Here is a 26,141-nt window from a genome sequence, read left to right on the forward strand (position 1 = left end):
ACACACACACACACACACACACGGAATACTCAGCCATCAAAAAAAGATGAAATCTTGCCATTTGCAAAGACGTGGATGGAATTAGAGGGTATTATGCTAAACTAAATAAGTCAATCAGAGAAAGACAATTACATGATCTCACTCATATGTGGAATTTAAAAAACAAAACAGAGGATCATAGGGGAAGAGAGGAAAAAATAAAACAAGACGAAAATCAGAGAGGGAGACAAACCATAAGAAACTCTTAATCATAGGAAACAAAGTGTTGCTGGAGGGGAGAGGGGTGGGGGGATGGGGTAACTGGGTGTTGGACATTAAGGAGGGCATGTGATGTAATGAGCACTGGGGATTATATAAGACTGATGAATAACTAACCTCTACCTCTGAAACTAATAATACATCATATGTTAATTAATTGAATTTAAATAAAAAAATTTTAAAGACTAGCTGAATCTGAAATACAGAATATTATAACACAAAGAAGTATGATTTTAATAAGACTTTCGTAGTGTTCCAGAAACTGTTCTACAATTAATTGGATCAGCAAGAAAAGCTAGGCCAAGAGAGTGCCCCTTTAAGAGTAGATAGAAGATGTCTTCCCCCACTAATAATTCCTATGATCTTTGCTCCTGACCCAAAGTCCAGTTGAACAGTGGCATCTCATTAATCTCCATAACCTGCAGTAAATTAATATCATTTAGGAAAGTGTGATTACTTCAAAAAAATCATGGTGAAATAATCAACCAATACTGAAATATTTCCAGCTGCTTCCGATCTTTATTAAAAACCCAAGCCTCTCTCTAATTTTCTTCAAATGGTAGAAATTTTGTACACAAGAAGCAGGAATCCACATCCTACTTATATTTAAATAAGGAGGAAAGTAATGACAAAGAAAATAATATAATTAATCCCATATATTCAGTTTGTTATTGTTGATTCTTCTCTTTTAAGTTGTGTTTTAAAAGCTCAATTCACATGTAAAACTTAAATCTAAAAAAAATTTAAAGGATTGTTTCATTTAATGTGGAAAAAAACTGAAACAATGTTTATTTTGTTTTAGTAGAAAATAACTGTATGGTTTTAGATGGCACACTATAAATAATCTGGTAAACTGGTGATGGGTTCATTGACTTTTCCCTCAAGTATCTGCTTAAAATAGTTCAGTTTTTTAGTTTTTAAAAATGACAGTATCACCACTCAGCTTTTTGGTAGAAAACAAAATTAATCTGAAAAAGAAAAACAGGGTCAGTAATTCAAAATACATAATGCTTGCTAAAAATGAACCGTTATAACAAAAGACAAATTGTGCATAATAAGTGATTAATAACCCAAGAGTGCCTTTTAGTGGGGTGAAAATACGGGGATTCCTGACTAGTGAATATTTAATCACATCTATTCCTCCTACTACTCTCAATCTCAATTTCTCAACTCTCAAAAGAGAAAAATGGCACAAACCGGATTTTCTCAACCTGCTCTCTCCTTAACCTCTTGCAATTTGGCATTCAATGTGCCATTTCACTTAAAGGGGTCATCAATAAATGACGATATTAAAAGAAGTGGGTTTTCTCACCCCTCAATCCTTATCATCATGGATCTTTTTATGGATTTTTACACTGTTGGTAAGTACCATTTTTAAAAATCTTTCTTCCTTGCTTTCCCACTCCTTTCAGTGAGACTATTTAAGGCACACCCTTAACTCCGCTCTGCACTCCCGCTTGGAAGGTCCTTAACATTTCACAGTCATGATCAAGTTAGTGTTTCTGGCATCACATGAAACCTGGTTCCACCACTTCTTAGGTGCATAACCTTGGCCCTAACATTATCTCTCTAATGACTCTGCTTTCTTATCTGTAAAATGGGTATAAGAGTAGGGCTGTTGTGAGTAGTAAATGGACAACATCTACAGAGTTGGCTGGCATATGTTAGATGCTCAGTATGTGGTATTTATTATCAGGTTTGGTATTTTACTGCCATTTTATTCTTTTTTATGAAAGCCAAACTCATTATTTCTCCCCCAAAACTTACATACCCTTTATAAGTTTGTCAGTCATATAAATAATAGCAACGATTTTTCAGTTTACCACAAACCCTTGGGATCATCTCTAATCCTTCCACCGGGACCTGGTACTCTACAGTGGCCCTTATTTTTGGTTCTATAATTTAAGTCAACTTTATTATTTATTAAATACTTCTAGGCTCTACCCTAATGCTGGATTCTTCATGCCTTTGTATAATTAGCTATCCCAAGAGCATATGTCACCTACCACTTCAAAACAAACAAAAATTTCTCATATGTCAACCGCAGCCACGGGAAAGGAAATACGTGAATCAGACTTCCCTGTCCTAGGATCAATTAGCATCACCCTCCAACCTCTCTCAATCAGGCTGCACAACACCTTGTTTCCAGTTCTAATCACATCTCCCTATGTCACTCCATTCCATTTGCCCTACTTTGTTGTAAGGATGACCTCTCTGAACTTCTGCAAAGAAAAGTATGCTGTAAAATATGCCTAAGCACTTCAAAACAGACATGCAAATAAAAAGACAACCAGCAATGCATATCGGGAGAGTAAAGGTCCAAACCAGAACTTCTTCCAAATATGAGTAGCCCTAAGGTGCCATAAGTAGCTTAACACTTACTGCTAAGAATTTTCATATATATGCCAATGTGCATATATACAATAAACAGAAGCTGTGAAAAAGAGAGTATAGTTACATTTTTCTTTTTTAATTGTACAGCATTTGTTTCAGAAAATTAAGAAGTATGGTGTTTGGCCTGGAATAGCCAAGGAACACTGTGTTCACAATAGACAAGATACATTTGTTTATAAACATGACCTCTAAATTTCTTGCAACAGTACACGATTTAAAACAATAACTTTCTTTCATACTTGCTCAAATACATAATGTGCTAGGAATTCTTTAATTATATATATACCCACAGCCAACCTTATCCAAAAGAGATAAAACTGATGCATAAGTGATCACACGTACCTACGCATAATCGTACAGACCTGATTTATACATTTTTATAAGTGTTTCATTAAGCCTTTAAAAGCTATGCAAAATATATAGGTGTGATTATTTTACATATCATGGGTATAACAGGGAGGATTATATCCATTTTTAAATATAACATGAGATTTCATAGTAATCTACTTGTTTGATCCCCAAAGGGTAAATCTTAGAAGCATCAAATTCTCTTTTTGGATAATGGGGTAAAGACTGAAGCTCTGATTCTAGCTGAAAAGAGGATATATCTATAACAAGTCTAATGACTAAACAGCTGCAGATTCTAAAAAGAGTTTTATATTACTCTGAGGTAGGCATTAATTTATGCTTTACATTTTCCATCCAGCAACATCTTTTTAGATGCATGTAAAGGAAAAAACAACAATACTTAGAGAGCTGGTCTGTGAGTCCCTTATTTAGTGAAGGGCAGTAAAAAAGAGATTATTTTTAGATGCAGTGTCATTTGCAGCAACCTCATGGGTTATTTTTTCAAGTATCTGTTCTTCTACCTCTTCAGACCATAAGCCAGACAAGAGCAAGAAAATTATGGTTTATTCATCCTTTTAACTCAAACTGCCCTAGGAATCATAGTTCACATTTAGAGTTGGTTTCTCAAGAGCAGAGATACCTGTTCTCATCTACTTTCATTATGGGCCCATCTTGCTGGGACTAACAGTGTGCATTATGAGAATCAGGTACAAGTAACAGACATATCTTCACACACAAATAAACCACACACTTGGAAAGATAAAAACAATATATTCAACTAACAAAGTTTATTTTTACATAAAAGGCAGAAAGAGAGCTTAGATAAGGTCAAAAACAAAGTACAGGTGAAACAGTCATAGGAAGAAGTGGGACAAGACTGAGAGAAACCGCTGTTGAAGATCTGCATTATATATCAGAAATCTTTCAATTTTAAAACTCAAAGATTAAGAACTGAAGCGTCCATTTATTATGCTGCATAAACAGAGCCATGGTATAAAAGGAAGTATTGTGTTTATTGAAAGAGTCAAATTTAACAACCTATTTCCCCTGAGTAGTATCCACCGAGGAATTTTATTTTTTTAAAGCTTCAGAAATTTATTGTAACTCAAGGCAACTCATTAACAGTATACAATTCATTAGAAAGCTTTTCATTTGTTTAATTTCCTACCGCAGTAATATTTCTTAACAAGATATTCAAGGTGCTTTTGATTGTGTTTATTATTTTAAATTCTTAATCATCCTAAATCAATAACCACAGTATTCAAACCATTTTTTTAAGGATTTACTGGTAGAGATCTTCAGATACTTTGAACCTAAGATACTTTGAACACCCAATTTTAAGAATAGAAAATTCACTGAATTAAGAGATTTATGATCTAAAACCCAAAAACACATCAACTGGCATGAAGCCTTATATCCAAAACATACCATTTTATACAACAGGAAAGAAAAAATAAACATAAAAACGGTATCCTCTTTATTTATGCATATATACACATACATATATGTTATGATAGATTTGAGAGTTTAAATTATGACTTGGGCTAAATTTTTAAACTCAAACATAAATAATTCCACTAGAAAATATCACAAAAAACTTTAACCTTTCATCTTAACAAAATTATACACAAAATACCATGAGGCCAGATACTAATACTCAGACTAGGTATACCACAACAGAAAAATATTTAACCTAATATTTAAAATTGTTACAGTTGCAACACTTGCCACCTTAAAGTTAGTCTCTGAGTAAAACATGCTTATCACTGAGCAACAGCTATGGGAATCCTGAAATAATTTCCCTGAATAATTGGTGATTAGTATAACAGTCAAATAATCTATAGTAAGATCCATTTCAAGGCTACTCAAGGGTGATCAACTACAATCAATAATGATAATCATACATTATTATCTGAAGCCCTATTTTATAACCAAACACCCATCTGCTACCTTTTGAAATCTGGATTCAGATCTACCAAGCAATATAAGTTATTGGGTCTACATGAAAAATAATGACTGAATGAAACTCATCCTTGTTCATAAATACTTGAACATAAATCTGTCACTACCTTGATTTCTTCTATATCACCTTTTCTCTCCTCCCATTAGGAAGCTTTTCACCTATACACAAAGGTCAGTTGAGAAAAAACAGCATATGACTGCAAATAACTAATGACTACCTAATCATGATAAAGCTTGTCCAAAAGTAGTCTTTTTCTAGGTTCACATGTTCATTCTACTTCATTAAGCATCATTATCATAGCCAGACAGTTTTAATTATATGCCCACGTGCACAGAACAATACATTAGTTTCTAAACGGTTAAACATATACATTATTTTCATTTTAAAAAACATGTACTTGCCTTGTGTCTGCATTTAAGTACAACTCCATAGGCGCCTACAATAAAAAGAAATAAAAAATTAGGGGCACATATACAAACTATAGCTCTTAGAGAAATAAACGTTCTATTATATTTATATTAGCTATCAGTATATGATATAATAATGATTCCTAAAATGACAATACTCTGCAGTGATAATGCAGTGAGCTGCATACAAACAAAATGTGGATATTTAGTATATATTTTTTATAAAAACAAGAGTATAAGCAACTCATTTACCCAAATATCTTTAAATGTTTCTCTTTTTAAAGAAAACTTCACTTGAAACATTTTAAATTTAAGGTTAAAATTACTGGAGACAGGGGCGCCTGGGTGGCACAGCGGTTAAGCGTCTGCCTTCGGCTCAGGGCATGATCCCGGCGTTATGGGATCGAGCCCCACATCAGGCTCCTTCGCTATGAGCCTGCTTCTTCCTCTCCCACTCCCCCTGCCTGTGTTCCCTCTCGCTGGCTGTCTCTATCCTGTCGAATAAATAAATAAAATCTTTAAAAATAAATAAATAAATAAATAAATAAAAATAAAATAAAATAAAATAAAATTACTGGAGACAAGATTTAGACATAAGAACTTTAAGAGTAAATTTTTAAAAACCTCAAAATATTGTAGAAAACTTAAAATTTAAAAGCTAATTGATTCCCAATAGTAAGCTCAGGTACCAAGCCTACCAAATATATTCTCAGTCCTAGGAAACATTTAAGTACTCTTCCGGGATACTGGAATGTCTTTCCTGACTGGCAAAATAATATAGGCCTAAGCATTCCAATTAACAACTAGTAGAAGTTGCTACATTTTTGCCGTAAATAAAGACTCAGTGCAAGGGCACAGACCATAAGTAGTCCAAGGCTCCCTGGCCATTTATAGCTAAGCACTTCCACTTTCTTTGGTATACTTTGATGAGATTCATCACTATGGTTTGGGTTACTTATTCTCTTACCTAGCCAAAAAACTACTTCTTTAGAGGCAGAACAGAGTTGACAACAAGGTACCCAGGAAACTGAGGTTAGAGTTATATTTTGACAACCCAATTAGCAGAATCAAAACATAATATATGATAACTTGAGGTCTGTAGAAAAGCCAAGAACATTAACAGACAGGCAAAGTCTGCATACATCTATGACAAGGGAACTTCAGAGAGATGAAATTGGGAAACGTATCTCAAACAGAATCTGGAGAACCGGAACAAGTCTCCCTCACTTTGGTGGAGATCAATGAATCTTATTATCATAGTCAGGATGGAATCAGCGACTACAACCATCCAACTTAATTCCACAATCACCAGGCAATCCTTCAATCCCGATTTAACTGCTCATGCCAGTTTTTCTGTGGAGTGAAAATACACCGCCCGGGCTACAAGAATGCGGAGTTTACCAGAAAGTTTTTAATTTCCATAATATACATGTATTTCTTAGGCAAAAAGCATCTGAGGTAGTTTACAAAGAAAAAATATATAGTAATGATGGTTCTGACTATAACTGAAACTGACATATTCTGATTTATAGAACAGTCTAGTAGTTTAGTTAATCTGAGCTAATTCCTAAGGAGATGATCACCTACAGGTATACTAAGAAAACCAAGGTTGTGATACAGAAAAACTGGGGCTCAGAATTTGAAACATTCCAACCCTGTTACACCCTATGAGCTGAATGGCTCCAGTCAGTATCTTTATTTACTGCATTAGTTTCTAATTATAATATTTTGGAAAAAATATAATATTTTGGAAAAAAACAAAAAAGGCAGCTACATAAAACAGTAATAAGACATCAAGAATGAATTTTATTGGGGTGCCAGGGTGGCTTGGTTAAGCATCTGCCTTCAGCTCAGGTCATGATCTAAGGGTCCTGGGATGGATCCCCACATTGGACCCTCTCATTCTCCCTCTGTGTGTTCTCTCTCTCTCTCTCTCTCTCTCTCTCTCAAATAAATAAATAAATAAAATCTTTTTAAAAAGAAATTACTAAAAAAAAAAAAAAAGAAGAAGAATGAATTTTATTTACATAATTACTATCAATGAAGAAAAGGAAAAGGAGTTGACTGGTGAAAGAAGAAGGATCCATTCTTTTTTATTTTTTGGATCCATTCTTTTTATATGGTTTTGACTTCAGACCTTAAAGCAAGTACCCAATAATTAGACTGTATTTTTTTTTAAGATTTATTTATTTATTTGAGAGAGAGAGAGAGAGAGGGAAAGAGAACAAAAGCAGAGAGGGAGGGGCAGAGGGGAGATTCTGTGCCTAGCACAAGGCACAATGCAGGACTTGATCTCACAGCCCTGAGATCACAATCTGAGCCGAAACCAAAATCAGGCACTTAACCAACTGCACCACCCAGTCACCCCAGACTGTATTTTAATTGTTGCTATTTATTTGAAAAGGAATTAACTACTTAATATTAAAATCTAGAACAGCTTTGCTGTTCACAGGTAAATCTTCCAAACTTCTTTTAAAATTCACAATTTATTTGAAAATTCATAAAATAGGGGCACCTGGGTGGCCCAGTCAGTTAATTGGCTGCCTTCAGCTCAGGTCGTGATCCGAGGGTCCTGGGATCGAGCCCCACATTGGGCTCCTTGCTCAGCAGGAAGCCTGCTTCTCCCCCTCCCTCTGCCTGCTGCTCCCCCTGCCTGAGCTCTCTCTGTCAAATAAATAAATAAAATCTTTATTTTAAAAAAAAAAGAAAAATTCATAAAATAAAAATTTTTATAACATTTGCTTTAAAGATATAAATGCTAGGGGAGCTTGGGTGGCTCAGTCAGTTAAGCCTCTGACTCTTGATTTTGGCTCAGGTCATCATCTCAGGATTGTGAGATCAAGCCCACACTGGGCTCCATGCTGGGCGTGAAGCCTGCTTAAGATTCTCTCCCTCTCCCTCTCCTTCTGCCCCTCCTCCCGTCCTCCTCTAAAAAAATTAGTAAATGCTAAGAAACCATAATTATAATCACTCATACCCTGTTAACAGAATCATTTCTCAAAATCTCCATAAAGTTATCTTTAAGTCAAAAGCAAAAATGACAAAGAAGGAAAAATCAGGGGGGTGCCTGGGTAGCTCAGTGGGTTAAGCATCTGCCTTTGCTCAGATCATGATCCCAGAATCCTGGGACCGAGCCCCAGCCATGGAACTCCCTGCTCAGTGGGGAGTCTGCTTCTCCCTCTCCCTCTGCCCCTCCCTTCCACTTGTGCTCTCTCCTGCTCTAATAAATAAATAAAATCTTAAAAAATAAAAAAAGAAGGAAAATCAGGAAGACTTATGACAAATGAATTATCATATTTCATCAAATTTATGATGTCATTAATCATAAGCATTATGTACTACTTGGGGAGAAAAAGAGCTGCCAATTAAACTACAACATGCTATGGATTTTAACACACATCCTGATTTCAGAAATGTTAAAATATAAACAAGTTGTGTGCCTCAGAATTTATAAAAATGTGATTTGTCATTCTCAAAGACAAATAGAAGTTATTCACTTATTTTTACCATGTATTAAGTAAAATTTAACTTATACAAATAAATTTTAAGTTATCCAAAATAAACTTGATATAAAAATAAAATGTAAAAAAGTTATAGACTAAAGAAACCATAATTGCTAATGCAAACAATGAAATGAAGGCAGCCTTGGGGAACCTGGCTGGCTCAGTCAGAAAAGCATGCAACTGTTGACCTTGGGGTTGTGAGTTTGAGCACCACCTTCAGTGTAGAGATTACTTAAAAAAAATAAAATAAAATAAAATCTTTAAAAAAAAAAAAAAGAAAGAAAACAGAAATGAAGGCAGCCTTAAGAAATATCTGATTTATTAAATTTTAAAGGGTTTTAAAATATTAACTTTCAATTGGAGAATAAAACCCAAATAACACAATTTAATTTTTAATATTTCACTTAAGCACATATCTGAATTAATATAGGTAAAATTAATAGGATGTGAGTTAGTAACCTTTTCAGTGGTAGGTATAACTACACACATTGCTCAGAAACTCAAGGAATGCTAAACTTACCTTCACCTACAACCCCAAGGATCTCAAATTTATTCATCACATTACCAATGTTAGGAATCTTCATGAAGACAAACTCCTCTTTTGATGCGAGCCACAGAACATGGCATCAAGAAAGAACTTCAGAGACAGTTGTGAAGTAAAACCAAAATGTCGAAGGAAGAAATTCTCACAGGCTGGCAGGGACTTTCACATATTTGTTCTAATGTGAAGTATTAAATGATTCCCTGAAAGAGAAAACACAAAAGCCTTAAGTTTTATATTCAGCACTCTAATAATCTATCCTACTATTTTGTACAGTTTTTTTTAAATCATGTTAATGTTTCATATACTAAAAAGAAAAAAAAAAGAAAGAAAGGAAAGAAAGAAAAAGATAATAATAAGAGAGAAGAACCCAAAATGGAACAAAAACAAATGCACCTAACTATATTTGAAATGAACATAACCACACTGAACGGGGGAGAGGGGTCAGGGGGAAAAGAATTAACTCCAGGTAACTTTTGAAAACAAAGTTTTAACTACATACTCTCCTCACTCTAAAAACAAAAAAAAATTATTTATAAATAAATACTATACTGAGATACATGTTTTTACAAAGAGATATGAAATTATGTGTGTTCTCGGACTGAGCAAATAAGTAAATAAATACATTGTGGATAATGAGAGTTTGGCTTCTTATTCTCATAAAAAGAAGTTACAGGGGCATCTGGGTGGCTCAGTCGTTAAGTGTCTGCCTTCGGCTCAGGGCGTGATCCCAGAGTCCTGGGATCGAGCCCCACATTGGGCTCCTTGCTCCACTGGGAGCCTGTTTCTCCCTCTCCCACTCCCCCTGCTTGTGTTCCCTTTCTCACTGGCTGTCTCTCCCTCTGTCAAATAAATAAAATCTTCAAAAAAAAAAAAAAGTTACAAATATGAAAAGGATGAAGGCTTGGAATTAGAGCTAACCATAGGAGCTCAGTTCTTAATATAGAGATGCAGAAATAGATATAAAGGTGTGTGTAAAAATATATATATATTCCCTAGCTCTGTCTGCTGAGGAAGCCTAGAAGCAATGACACTCCAACATTCCATTAGCACACCTAGTGCACCAATGAAAGGAACCAGGTTCCTCAGAGAAATGGCTGATTCCCAGACAAGAACAAGGAAAAGTACAATATGAGCCCAGAATATACTTCTGTGGTGCCAGAAAGGCTGGTAATGCTCAAAGAATGACAGGAGCATGTCTGAAGGACACAGGAGTCAGCTTGAGTCACTTCTGGTCAAATGAGAAACAACTAAACAACAAAATAAATGAAAATAGTAGATTATAAACCATAGAATAAAATTAAAACATACCAGTCCTTACTTATATAAATAAATGAGGGGAGAAGGAAAAGCTCTGAGAGTATAATTCCAAATAATAAATGTAGTGACGGAATTAGGAAATCACCATTTGGCAACCACCCTGGTAATAATTATTTCAGGCAAGTATCATCAACATATGCTGAAACTAGTGGTTGAAAGTTTGATGGAAAACAGGATATTATCTAGTCTCGAAGTAGCTCCACTACAAAATACCCACTAATTAAAAGGGGAAAAATAGTAATTTCATAGTGAAGAATCCTGCCAGACACCACCTTAATTAAGTGATCAAAGTTAACATCATCAATAATAGAACAAGTCAACATCATATGCCTCCTGATAGGAGAGAACACAACGTCACTTCTGTGGCACTCCTTCCAAAAAGGTAAAACGGACAAGCCCAAACTGAGGGACATTGTACTAAGTAACTGGCCTGTATTCTTTAAAAATGTCTAGGTTATAAAGGACAAGGAACCAAGCAACCGTTCCACAAAAGAAGATTAGGAGACATGATAACAAAAAAATGTATGATCCTGGACTGGACTAAACCAGAACAAGAAAAAAAATATCTTTCTCCTAAAATTATTATGAGTGATATACAAAATGTGACTGTAGTTAATATTATATGTTTGAAAGTTGTTAAGGGAGTAGATCTTCAAAGTTCTCATCACAAGGAATAAAAATTGGTAACTGTGTGTAGTGATGAATGTTAACTAGATTTACTGTGATCATTTCGCAATATATACAAATACAGAATCACTATGTTGTATACTTAAAACTAATATATGTCAATAATAATTCAATTGATGAATTAACAAGGCGCAGCCCAGAATCTCCAGATAAGACAGTCTAATAAAAAATTTAACAAAAAAAAAAAAAAAAGAACGAACAGCAACATATTTAGAGATAAAGTTTGCAACTTAAACCATTTGGGAAAAAAATAATAAGTACATGTGTACGAAGGAAGAGACAAAGAACACTTAAAATGTTAACATTTGGGGAATTTGGGTCAAGGGTCTATGAAACAGAAATTTCTTTGTACCATCTATGCAACTTTTCTCTAAATCTGAAATTATTTAAAAATAAGTCATTTTGCTTCAAAAAAAAGCTATCCTATCTTCATGAAAAATAACAGCTGTACCAATACAAAATACTGGTTTAAAAGGAAAGAATAAATCAAAACCAATAAAACCAATAAATTCTTTGCTGCCTATGAAATTATAACTTTTTAAAAATAAGAGTATCCAAGTGGTGTGGGAAAGTACTGACTTGAAGTGTGCCTTTTCATATGCTGATGGTAGAAATACAAACTGGTACAAGCTTTCTGAAGAGCAGTATGTCCATAATTAAATGCTTTAAGCATCTGAATCAGAATTCAAACATGTGAGGTAAATACATAACATAGGTGGTGTCAAGAGCAGTCTTTCAACTACCAAACTGGATTTCATCACAATTTTATATGAATAACGCTGAGTAATTAGACCTAAAAATTCAGATACTTTAGCTTCAACTAACTAATTTGGATGAAATGTCCCTTTGAGGACAAATACAAATATTGAAGGAAATACTTTTTAAAAATAGCCTAAAAGCCCCAAAGGCAAGATTGTAAAGAATTAGCTGGTTGAAATCAAGGCGAAAGAATTGGACCCAGAGATGTAATCCAAACCACCCAAAATGGTTTCAGCTCTCAAGCACTTGAAGATCCAGAAAAAAAAGGGGGGGGGGGAATGTTCTTAAAACCTTTAAAAATCCAGAAGCAAAAGTCAAAGGCAAGAGTGCCAAAAGGAGGAAGTTTGATAAGACACCACTTAAAGCAGAAACCTCAGAGTTACACTCCCAGGATGAAGGAAACCAGAAATAAATCAGCCCTTGGACAGACTTGAATTAGTTTCATGTTACCAAAATAAACCGCTACCTTACTGAGGTGGTCCTACATTCAGACTGGTAATGTCATGGGTTGTCTGGTGTTTGCAAAGGGGGAGTGTGAAAAAAAACCAAGTCTCTGCAGGAAAATAACATCAACGTGGGCCTCACAATATTGCTACAGATACTTTCTCCTTTACGCTGAGCAGTACATAATAAGATACCAAGATCAAGAGCCAAACAGAAATGACCAAAACAGAAAATGACCCAGAAAGATGTATAATATCAGAATTATCAGGAATAGCCTATAAAACTACAGGCTGAATTACTAAAAACCCAAGGGTTGAACATTTTGACAGAACTAGTAAGTCCAAAAGGTATAAGACCAAATTTGAAAAATAAGTGAGAATTCTAGAACTGAAAGAGAAAAACAGCAAAGGAACTCAAAAGACAATTTAAAGAGAAAGATCAGGATACAGACCATTTTGGACGTATTTTTTAAACTACAAATGAACATTGTAGACTGTAGCAAAGAACTTTAGAATGCTTTTTTCCTCCCCCAAGCGCACACAGAATATTTATAAAAACTGATAATGTGCTAGGTCATAACACAGTTCAAAACAAACTACAAAAACTGAAGTACAAGGTTCTCCCTGCACCACGCAAATAGGCAAGAAATTGATCACAAAAGAAATAACTAGAGAATATTCATACGTTTGAAAATTAATACTCTTAAATTAATCCATAATTCAGTCAAAAAACAAATCACAATAGACAATTAAAAATAAGAAAAATACGGGGCACCTGCTGGCTCAGTTGGTAGAGCATGTATCTCTTTATCTCCGAGTCGCGAGTTCAAGCCCCACGTTGGGCATGGAGCTTATTTTTTTTTAAATTAACAAAAAAATAAATTTATGGGAAGAAGCTGAAGCAATGCTGGGGGTGGTGGGGACTGAGAGTCTTATACATGCATATATCACAAAATATTAAAAAATTAAAATAACTAAGCATCAATATCAAGAGGTTAAAAAAAAAACAGCAAAATAAATCCAAAGAAAATATAAAGAAATAATCAAGAGTAGAAATTCATGAAATAGAAAACAAACAATAAAGAGATTAAAAAGAAAAAAAGAGCTGGATCTTAGAAATAAACTTTGAAACTAATCAAGGGAAAAAGAACTCGGCCCAGCTAACGTCTGGTCACAGGCTTATAATATCCTGAGCAGAGACCCCAGCCACACCATGCCCACACTTTTGACCTACAGAACTGTGAGCTAATATATGGATGCCGCTTTAAGCTGCTAAACTTGTAGTAATTGATTACAAAACAACAGAAAACCAATACAATAGTATCATTTCATTTATACACAGTCTTAAAACAGGCAAAGCTTAACGACAAACTACATGGTTTAGGTATGCATACATAAGTGGTAAGTCTATTCCTAAAAAGTTAAGTGACCAATGAAGGGTTTCTTATAAAAATCAGGATATTACTGGGGCGCCTGGGTGGCACAGCGGTTGGGCGTCTGCCTTCAGCTCAGGGCATGATCCCGGCGTTATGGGATCGAGTCCCACATCAGGCTCCTCCGCTATGAGCCTGCTTCTTCCTCTCCACTCTCCCTGCTTGTGTTCCCTCTCTCGCTGGCTGTCTCTATCTCTGTCGAATAAATAAATAAAAATCTTTAAAAAAAAAATCAGGATATTACTGGTAGGGAAGAGTTAAGATTGACAAGAGATAAGATAGAGGGCTTTCTGAGACACTAGTAATGCTCTATTTTCTTGACTTCAATGGTAGTTAAATAGACATTCATTAGAGTGTACATTAATGTTTTATGTATTTCTATGTTATATTCCTCAATAAAACAAATTTTTAAGAAGTCAAGAGTTAATTCTGATAATGACATCAGGTATGAACAGATTCTTGGTCATTTATATGAAAGTAAAAGATCACTTTTTATCAAAGATAAAGCATTTCAGTATTACATGAACCAGAAAAGTTTAACTGAACTCTCTCTGAGGTTCAGACTTCATACAATATACGGTCTCTAGTTTCGGGTATCAACAAAACCAAAAACTCTCAGTGATGGACAACCTGGATGATGACCACACTCTAAAACTATGCCAGACAAGGAGCTGGTAAGAAAACTGGGCAAGTCTGGCTTTGATGAGAGATGACGGACATCTAAATGTCTGAAGACTCTTTGAAAAAGAGGGAATAGAGCAGATGATTTGGTTATTTTAGGGGGAAGAACTAAGATCAGAGGTACAAGTGAAAAGGAGACAGACGTCAGCTGAGTAGTGACTGGACATCAATAAACCATCAATGGTTACTCATGCATTCTTATAAATACCTGTCAGATACCTGCAGTGGGCCAGCCCGCTGTAGATGCTTCAGGATACAGCGGTGAACAACAGATAAGGCCCCTGCTCTCATGGAGCTTAATGAGGGGAGAGAGACAATAAATAAATAAACATGATCATTCCAGGCACTGACAAGTATTATAAAGGAAAGGAAACAGTCTTTTGAAAATGGGGGGGGGGGGCCCACATCCCTCTTTTAGATAGGGTGGTCTGGGAAAGGCCTGTCTGAAGAGTTGACACTGGAGCAAAATCTGTTTAATGTAAAGAAACAAACCACAGGAACAGGGATGGGTGAAGAGCGTTCCAGGAAGTAGAAAGACCCACAGAGTTTGATAATTTCAAGGAACAAAGACCTGTAATCTGAAGCACAGCAGACAAGAAGGGGACCAGCAGGGGGCAGGAAGAGGCCGCTGGATGCAATTTGGCCTGGCCATAGTAGAAAAGTCATGCACTAAACCAGATGTCCTCTAAGATCCCTTCCAACATGAAAATTCTAAGAATCTCTCAAAAATCTTGAGTTTTTTTAATTAGTATTAACTTTGTAAACAAATAGCAGAATAAACTTTAAAGTGGATGTGTTCTGCACTAAGAAATACACCTAGAATTAAGCAAACTTGTCTCTGTATTGGCAAGCAAGTACCTACAAGAACTGACAGAAACGTAAAGCTTCTAATTTATTTCATGTATTATTAGTATTGAATTTAAGAGTTGCCTGAGCCTTGAATGTTTCCTTTGTGCTGAAATTATAATCTTCATCTCAATTGGTCTTTTCTTCCCAAAGAGAATACAAAATCAGTTGAATCATAAGTTTTGTTCTCATCTCTGGCATTGTTTTTATACATACAAATGAGAGAACCATTTTGTCACTGAAAACTGCACAGGAATGAATTTGGTACATGACAAAACTTGTTATAAGAAAGTTTAAATGGTTTGAAAGTATCTTAAAACTCATGATCCATGTATAGAAAGAAACCATGTTCATGGAAAGCACAGCCTTGCCAAAAAAAAAAAAAATCCCAATTACTCTCCCTAGAGAATTTCTCCATGTTACATGTAAGTAAGGAGAAAATGCACTAGTTTTCCTCCTAGATGTGACATCACCCATAATTAATAATTTTGCTTTATTCTACCAATAGTGGAAAAAGCGATTTATCAATCCATTCTCTATAAATCAATTCCCATTATTAAATCCAATTGATATTTGACTATCACGAGTAACATATACACACAGTTTAATAACATAAACTCAAACTTCCAAACGTGTAGCTTACCTCCCCACTCTACCTTTACAATCCATCCACAAAGTAGGAAATTCAGTAACAACTCAATGGATCTCCTTCTACCCGGCTACTTGATATTTCGCCTAAGCACTGCCAATCCTACAGAACTCTTTAGTTTTCTGAGACTCCGAGGGCCTCAGAATTCAGACTGAAAAAAAGAGCTAAACTCGGATCAGAGAAATTCAGGTTCATACTAATATTGTACTATTATTTTTTAAGTTTTTACTTAAGTAACCTCTACAACCCCACATGGGGCTTGAATTCATGACCCTGAAATCAAGAGTTGCATGCTCTTTCAACTGAGCCAACCAAGCACCCCAATATTGTACTATTTAAGACACACTATTGGTTAAAAAGGTTTTGAAGGTACTTGCATGAATATATCAGTATCAACTTTATCATGGTTTCCATGGGATAATTTGTTCTGACCTCCAAATTCCAAATAACTGATTTTAAAATAAATTTACGAAAGTTGGGGACCACCTAGATATTGCTGAGTTGATGTGGATCAGAAGATAGATCTAAGTTATTGTCCTCTACTCAAAAACAAAACAAACAAAAACCTAAAATTCACATGAAAAAAGATAGAAGGAACTGAAGTCCAAGACTCTTGAAGAACACTCATAGGATTTAAATGAAATCAAGACCATTGGCCTAGATACATTCCATCCCTGAAATGCTTTAAGACTTCAGAGATAAGACTGCTGAACCTTAGTGGTATTGGGCAAGTCCTACAGAAAAGATAAGAAAGACTGGCCTAGAGCAAAAGTAGTCACATTTTTCAGAAAGGATAAAATGGTACATTCTGTAAACACTATACCTGAGAACTTTTAATTAACCAATCATTCAATAAATGTCTTAAGAGCTAACCATATGCTAGGCACTGGAATAGACACTAGGAACGTATCAGTAAAGGAAACAGACAAGACTTTTTATTTCAAGGAGTTTATCAAAGAATCATGCAATAATCATAAAATTGCAAATATTAAGTCCTATGGAAAAGAAATATAAGGTGCTACAAGGGCTCGTAAGAGGGTTGCCACCTAATTAGGGAAGGTTGGCTTTTCCAGAGAAAGTGTCCAATGAGCTAAGATCTATAGGACAATAAGACATAAACTTATGGAGGAGGAGGAATGCTCCAGGAGAGAACAATTTATGTGAAAGTCCCAAGTCAGAAGGGAACATGACAGAGACAAGAGACTCAAAGGTGGCGGGGGTGGGGTAGTTAAAAACCTAGTACGAGGTGAGACTGGAGAAAGAGATTAGGTTATTTTACATAGTTATAATCAACTTTATCATAAGACACAAGGAGACAGAGGAGGGTTTTGAACAATGGGAGGGGTGGGTTCAGGGGGTGGTATGACAATCAGATGATATGTGTTTGGAAAAAATCATATAAGCTACAGAGAAGCGGACGGCTCATTACATGGAAGAGGAGGTGCCAGTTTGGGGGTATAACAAGTAGAAAGCCACAGCAGACACCCAGGTGAAGAATTAGGGCAGGATGGACTTAGTTGGTGAATAGAAAGAAAATGAATAGATTAAGATATATATTTGGAGGGGAAACCAATACAATTCAGGATGGATTAGAGATGGGAAGTATAAGAGAAAACAAGGATGGGCGCATGTCTGGCTCAATGGAAAGAGCATGTGACTCTTGATGTTGGGGTCATGAGTTCGAGCCTCACACTGAGGGTAGTTTACGTAAAAAAAAAAAAAAATTGCAAAGCCTTATTCCAAATCTCTGTACTGTGTACCACCCCACAGCGCCTACACTCAAAAGGGAAAAAAATCCCCCTCCAAAAAAAAGAGAGAGAGAGAAAGAGAAATCAAGGATAACTTCTTGGTTTGGAGTTTGGGCTATGAGTAGATGGAGGTTGTTTCTTGATTGAGGAAAACTAGAAAAGCAGATTAAAGGAAGGGAGGAGGGGGGAAATTCAGGATTCTACTTTAGCCATGTTAAGTTTGCATTTAGATATCCATAAAAATTAAACAGAAAAAAAACAAAGGGAAAAGAAAAATTAAAAACTGATGAAAAGAATTTGCAACTTATATCACAAAGAGTTAATATCCTAACACATAAAAGATTCCTACTGCTCAAAAAACCCAATTTTTAAAATGGGCAAAGTGCGAGACGCCTGGGAGGCTCCTTTGGTTAAGCATCTGACTCTTGATTTCAGCTCAGGTCATGATCTCAGGATCCTGGGGGGCGGGGATCAGGCCCCACATCAGGATCTGCGCTCAGCAGGGACTCAGCTTGAGGATTTCTCTCCCTCTCTCTCGGCCCCTCCCCCTGATCACTCTCAGGCACTTTCTCTAAAATAAATACATCTTTAAAAATAAATAAATAAATAAATAAAATGGGCAAAGTGCTATGAACAAATAGTTCACAGTAAAGGAAACACAAATGGCAAACACATAAAACATTACTCAACTTTACATATAATAAAAACTGAATATTAAAACTACACTGAGATTCGGGGTGCGTGGCTGGGTCAGTGAGTAGAGCACAGGATTCTTGATCTCAGGGTTGTGGGATCAAGCCCCACGTTGGGTGTAGAGATTATTTTAATAAATATAATTTTTTTAAAAACTACAGTGAGATTCAATTTCTCAGATTAGCAAAAAACAAAATTAACATGCCATGTGGATGAGAGCGTGAGAAAGTTACGCTTATTCATACATTGCTAGTGGGAATGTATATAATTTTTGGAGGCTAATTTGATAATATCTTTCAAAACTAAAAACAAGCGTATTCTAATGACACAGCAATCAAATTTCTAGAAACTTGATCATCAGAAACACACATACATACACAGAGATAAACATACATAATTCACAGCAGTAATGTTTGTAAAAGCAAAAGAATGGAAACAACCTTTAAGTATGCATCAATAGGGGCCTGGTTAAATGAACTGTGGTACATCCATTCCATTTTTTTAAGCTAGAGAAAGAAGGGAAATATGTCTATTTCACAAATTTGAGTTTTCACTAATTTTCCAATAAATCAAAATTATACTTAAAATTGTATTCTAATTAAATACCACTTATATCTGTTTTGTATACTGGTTCTCCATAAAATTATATTTGAAAAAGGATATTTATTGCTATTTTTTGGAAGTCTGAAAAGTCTACTAATTGAAAAGTATAAAAATACATGGTTGAGTTTACTGGACCTGAAGACATGAAGTGTTTTCAAACACTGCCAATAATTTGGAAAATTCACAAAGGATGATTCCAGGCTGAACAGTGTTAATGCTGCCACAAATTGATCTTCTTTATTATCTATCCAGATTCCTGGTCCTTGTGACTGATTTGACTGTAGACTGGAGATTCATCAAAGAGATTCTAAAGCCTGGGTTTTTCTCACCAAGGCAAAGTATCAGACTTACAGTTGATCTTGACAACTTTCATTTCCTCAGTTAAAAAAAATAAAGCTCCTCTGTTGGATGATCTGTGAGGTCCCTTGTAGCTTTCAAATCCCACAATTTCTTTTCTAAAAACTCAGAACCTCTCAAACTGAAAATGAGTGTCAAAATCGTCAATTCCTAAAGAACCAGTATAAAATACAATACCCTCCCCTCTCTCTTTTCATTATGGTTCCAAATCACTTACCAAAGTAAGTTTCAAGAGCAACTGAGTAAAATCACTTTAGAACAAGAGAAGGAATGGAATGATTACCTTTCAACCTATCTCAGAAAAACCGCAAAACCAGAATAAGTGGAATGCTGCTAGCCAAACATCTGGTGATTAAACTATTCCTGGGAGGGTCACTTATGTTAAAGGGAATAAACAAATAGTAATGATAACTAGACAGCAACAACTTCACAAGGCATGAAAAAGTCTGGGGTATTTTCCAAATGGGTTGGGAAGAAGTTATTTTTATTTAGAGATATTTGTGTCCTACTTAAAACATAGAAGGAACTTAAGAAAATCAAGCTAAAGATCTTAAACCTCCTCAGTCAGCTATCTGTCCTGCTAACCTTAGAAGAGTAACAATACTTTGACCCAACAAATAACAGTAAAAATCACAAGTAATCCATCAAGGCGATTAATTGATGAGAGCATTCAATTAAGTTCAAGAGATCTGAGGGGCGCCTAGGTGATAGAGTTGGTTGAGTGTTAGACTCTTGGTTTTGGCTGGGGTGGTGATCTCAGAGTCATTAAAATCAAGCACAGCGTTGGCCTCCAGGCTCAGCATGGAGTCTGCTTGAGATTCTCTCTCCCTCTCCTTCCACCCCTCCTGCTCATGCTCGCTCTCTCTCTCTAAAACAAATAAATCTTTAAAAAGAGAGATCTGAACATATAATAAGTAATAAAAAATTCAAAATTTAAAATAAATTAAAATTTAGTATGTTAAAATGAAAGATAGGTTCTTTCCTTCAAGGAAATTACAATTAAAAAAATAAAACAAAATTATGGTTAAAATGGACTTTTGAATTACAGCTCTCCTACATACGAACTTAATGTTGAGCTGAAGCTTTGGTTTGTTTCCATTTATAAACTGGGGTTGTGACCCCACACCAAATATGTGGCATCTTCCAACGCCAATTCTCTGGCAACAACTGGGTGTCCCTACAATCCATTCTAACACCAACAACTGAGAGTTAACATCAGACTTCACAGGTTTAAACGGTTGGTCCCACAGACTTAACTTTAGACACCAGTCATAAGTCCCAGGTCCCCAGGCCACCTGTTCTTATGTTCAACTTGGCTAAAACTTTGAGGGTTCCCACCAACTCCTCCTCAGGTTTGATATTTCCTAGAATGACTCACAGAACTCAGGAAACACTTACTGATGTGAGGAACACAAAGGCAAAATATAGGGGAAAAAATTAAACTTCCTTATTATTTATAGCCCATTGACAAGTACTTGAGACAGGCAGAGCGATCTTCCTCCAGGAACTCAATTGCCACAATGTAAATACTCTGCTAAAGGCAAAAGGCAACCTTAGCTTGACATCGATCCAACCTCCAGGATCCAGTAAAAATCCCTTTGGAAACTTCCTTTATCTTTACCCACCCCTCACCCACCCTAGTTCCCCCACCCCTGCCAAGATATAGGTTAGCAATCATCCTCCAAAAATATGGCCCACTGATACACATCTGAAGGGTCTCATGACTAAGGTTTTACTAGGTGTACTAAATGACCCCTCAAGGCCCTGGAAACCTTGTTTTCAAATTTCTTAGGGACTTACACTATCCCTAACCTCCTCCCAACTTGAAAGTATATAATCAGCAGCTCCTTACAACCCAAGGACAGCTCTTTCTGCCCACAGGTCCTTTCCTGGTGCTTTAATAAAACCACCCTTTTACCACTGAAGACATCTCAAGAATTCTTTCGTGACTGTTTGCTCCTGGACCCCAACATTTCACATCAATTACCATTGCTGGTTTATTATAAAGGATACTTACTTAACTCAGGAAAACCAAATGGAAGAGATGAATAGAACAAGGTATTGGGGGGTGGGGGGAAAGCACAAAGGGCTTCCATGCCCTCTTAGGGTGCACCATCCTCCAAGCACATCGGAGTGTTCACCAATCCAGAAGTTCCCCAAACCCAGTTTTTTAAGGGGTTTTTATGAGGGTTTCATTATGTAGGCGTGATGCTCTTATCACTGACCATTGATAACTAAACTCAATCTCCAGCCTCTCTCCCTTCCCCAGCAATAAGGGGTAGGAGAAGGGAGCTGAAAGTTCTAACCTAGGAGCACCTGGCTGGCTTAGTCAGTAAAGCATATGACTCTTGATCTTGGGGTTGTGAATTCAAGCCCTACTTTGGACAAAGAGCTTACTTTTAAAAAAAAGTTCTAGGGGTGCCTGGGTGGCTCAGTTTTTAAGTATCTGCCTTCGCTCAGGTCATGATCCCAGCGTTCTGGGATCAAGCCTGTGTCGGGTTCCTGCTCATCGGGGAGCCTGCTTTTCCCTCTCCAGCTCCCTCCTGCTTGTGTTCTCTCTCTTGCTGTCCCTCTCTGTCAAATAAATAAACAACATCTTTTAAAAATAAATAAATAGATAAATAAATAAATAAATAAAACCTAAAAAAAGAAAAAGAAAAAAAAAAAGCTCTAACCTTTTAATCATGGCTTATCCTTCTGGTGACCAGGCCCCATCCAGAAAGTTATCTAGGGACTCTGCCAGGAATCATCCCACTAACATACAAAAGACACTATCACTCAGGAGATTAAGGTAACATTTTTAAGACAAGAACAGAATACTGAATAGACAAGGGGTAAAGGCATTCTAGGCAAAGTTTGTACTAAAATAGGCGCAAAAAAAAAAGACTATTTGTAGAATTCAAGTCATTCTGCTTCTCTGAAATCAGGGCACAGGTCCAGGAATGGCTAGAAATGAGGCTAGGACTAAATCATAAAAAGCCCTGTATATCAAGCCACAGGTATGTTTACCAATACTTAAAGAAAGGATTCAACTACATACAGTACTAGAACTTTGAAGTCCTCTGCCAGAGACAACAGTAAATCAAGAGAAGCCTTTTAGGTGAATACTCACCAGTGTTGTTTCAGAAAAATCACCATGGAGGCAGGAAGAGGGTTAAGGCAGAAACACTAATCAGAATGCTACTGGACTGATAGGGGCCAGGCACAAAAGGATGAAAATCTCAACTAAAGGAGCAAGAGTGAGAACAGAGAAAGGAGGATAGACTTAAGACATTTAGAAAATGATTCAGGGGCGCCTGGGCAGCTCAGTCGGTTAAGCATCTGCCTTTAGCTCAGGCTCAAGTCATGATCCTAGAGTCCCTGCTCAGTGGGGTTTCTGCTTCTCCCTCTCCCTCTGCCCCTCCCCCTGCTCGTGTTCTTCCTCTTGCTCACTCTCTCTCTCTCTCTCTCAAATACATAAACAAATAAAATAGTTTAAACATATAAATTTTTTTTAAAAGATGTACTCAAAAGACACAGTGACAGGGCACCTGGGCAGCTCGGTCAGTTGATTGTGGGACTCTTGGTCTCAGCTCAGATCATGAGAGAGAGCTCTGGGTCAGGAGACCTGAGTCATGATCTGTGCTCAGCAGGCAGTCCGTTTCAGATTCTCTCTCCCCCTCTCCCTCTGCCCCTTCCCCGGCTCCCGCGGGTGCACGCATGTGCTCTTGCTCTAAAATTTTTTTTAAAAGGCATTTAAAAAAAAAAAAAAAAACAGACACAGTGACAATTTTAAAATAATTGATGAAAGAGAAATGGAGAATGTAGAGGTTGCTTTTAGGCCACCAACTTGAACAACAGAAACCTGAATAAGGTAGAAGGGTCCATAGTGACCACCTACCTCCTGGCTGAACACAAACAGGCCCATTAGGCGACTCACCTGAAAATATCCATAAAGCTCTAGCTGACCAATGGGTTACTTATACCTGGATACAGGTTCCAAATAAGACAAATTTCACACTTCCCACACCTCCTTCACCTTCCCCCTTAACTACAAACCCCCACTGCCTTACAGCAAAGGGTCTCTCCTTTGCCTGCCACTCCCATGCAATGTACTCAATAAACTTCATCGCCTTTGGGTGATGCCTTGGGTGAATTCTTTCACCGCCTGTTGGGAGGCCCCACAGAGAAGTCTAGATGATTGCAAAACTTCTGCCTTGACTACTAGATGTACTGGGGGCACTGCTAACTGAAACTAGGAATACAGAAGAGCATTAAGAAAACAGTATTACATGACTGCCAATTATGGGGTCTTATATGTTTATATGGTAAGTTTTGTGCTGTACAATACCGATATATCATGGGTAGCTGAATGAATACAGAGTTACACTTCAGGTCCATAATAAGGAATATAAGCCATATACATTGAACACATGAAAAACTCAAGGCTTAACGTACTTAATTTCCAACTTAAGGCAACCTCATAAGGAATATAGCCTGCTCTAAGGTTAAAACAGCCTGTCATATAGTCTCAGCCTCCATGATTAAGTCATTTTCAGATGAATACATTATAATCACATCTTTATAGCATCCTTGGAAAAGATGCCTTGGAAAGAGACTGATTCACACAATCATGGCATTTTGATCAACACAAAGCCAGAAACTTCGGAATCATTTAGACCAGAGTTTCTCCAACTAGTTGAAGATTTTATTTATTTATTTGCCAGAGAAAGAAACAGACTACAAGCAGGGGAAGCGGCAGGCAGAGGGAGAAGCAGGCTCCCTGCTGATCAAGGAGCCTGATGTGGAACTTGATCCCAGAACCCTGGAATCATGACCTGACCTGAAGGCAGACACTTAACTGACTGAGCCACCCAGCCATCCCAAGAGTTTCTCCAACTATTTGCAGTAAAAGTCTACTTTGTTCATTTGTTTTTCAATCCCATGTAATTGTATTGTAAAATACAGTAAAAATGGGGTGGTAATATTAAATTACCTTAAGTTTCTATACTCATATTCATTTTACATACTTTCCTACAAAATACTTAATACTTCTAAGACTCAATATTTTAAGTGTTAAAAGAATCCTGAGAATTCATAATCCAAAAAGGGATCCACTGATTCCAACAAAAAAATAAATTTAAAAACATATAACCATATTTATAGGAAGAGACCATGACTTACTTTCTTTGGACTAAGGTTGTTATATAATTTTACTATCAAAAACTTAATTTCCGGGGCACCTTGGTGACTCAAGTCAGTTAAGTGTCTGCCTTTGGTTCAGGTCATGATCCCAGGGTCCTGGGATTGAGCCCCACACGTCTGGTTTCCTGTTCAGCAGGGAGCCTGCTTCTCCCTTTCTCTCTCGAGACCTCTCCCCCTGTACATGCTCTCTCTCTCACACAAATAAATAAAATCTTAAATATATATATATAATTTCCCACTGTGTACCCAAAAAAGTCTACATTTCTAAGGCACGAATGTCAAGGAAAATAACTAAAGACATCTCTTTTACTCGCTCACTCATTTATTATCATTCAACAAATACCTATTTAATACCTATGAAGTAGCTTACAGATCATCTCATTTGACCTTATTTTACAGAGGGGAAAATTTAGGCTCAGAGTAATATATTACTTAATGTAAAATTAACTACAACCTTTGGCAATTGCTTTCCTGTGAATTTAACAATACACTTGGCAATCACCCACTTTCTCCTCTATAAGAATCCTTGGCTCCATACCAACTACACTTACTCATCAACACCTAGAACATGCCTTTCACATTCCCACTTTGATGCTTTTGTTCAGATCATTTCTGCACGCCTAGTCCCAGTCTTTGCTGACTGAAATGTTAGCCATCATTATTCAAAAATCAAGTAAATTGCAACTGCCTATCTATTCAGCAGTTAAAAGTTATCCTTTATAAAATCTATAAGCTCACCTTTTTTCTTTAGTTAAGATTATCTGATTCCCATGATAAAAATTCGAAAGAATAGTCTATAAAATCATACAGCACTCACGTGATTTTAATCATATACTTAAATATTATTGTTTACATACATGTCTATCTCCCTTAGGTTAATCAAAATTTCCTAAAAACTAGATACCATCCATCCATCCATAAGTCTAGGACTTACACATAAAATAAATACTCAAAAAAATCTTTTTTTAAATTTCTAAAACAAAACAGATAAATAAAATTCAGATACTTCCAAAGCTTGGGGAGAGGATTCATTTTCATTCCTATCAAATCTTTTATAAAGTATCAAAATAAAAATCAATCTACATTTCAACTCTTTTCTGCCTGTCAACAGAGAAAGAACATAATAATGATCCACATTTCCAAAATAAGAATTGACTATGCATATTTATAACAGTAACTGACAGAATGAACTTGTAAATAATATTACTGTCAATTACCATCTGTATGTAGATTATCCATAGTACATTTTACTTTACAGGTCCACAGATCCACAATACTTGTGTTTTTAATTTCATGCAAATAATACATAAGGCCCTGTGAAATA

The 26,141-nt window shown here is 36.3% G+C and overlaps 1 protein-coding gene across 4 annotated transcripts in view; it reads right to left on the reverse strand.

Moving 5' to 3' along the window:
• Positions 1-26,141, reverse strand: part of CDKL5 (cyclin dependent kinase like 5) — a 201,818-nt gene that overhangs the window by 113,774 nt on the left and 61,903 nt on the right. For 3 of the 4 annotated variants that reach the window (XM_040633783.1, XM_040633785.1, XM_040633795.1), the window contains exons 2-3: positions 9,394-9,617; positions 5,365-5,399 (exon numbers count right to left, since the gene is read on the reverse strand). In XM_040633783.1, coding sequence (XP_040489717.1) covers positions 5,365-5,399; positions 9,394-9,457 — 99 coding nt within the window. In that variant the 5' untranslated portion in view covers positions 9,458-9,617. Of the gene's footprint in view, positions 1-5,364; positions 5,400-9,393; positions 10,162-26,141 lie in introns of those variants that run through there. The other variant, XM_040633790.1, reaches the window with a different exon arrangement.

Source organism: Ursus maritimus (genome assembly GCF_017311325.1).
Source record: "Ursus maritimus isolate PB19 chromosome X unlocalized genomic scaffold, ASM1731132v1 scaffold_X1, whole genome shotgun sequence".
NCBI classification, from domain to species: Eukaryota; Metazoa; Chordata; class Mammalia; order Carnivora; family Ursidae; genus Ursus; species Ursus maritimus.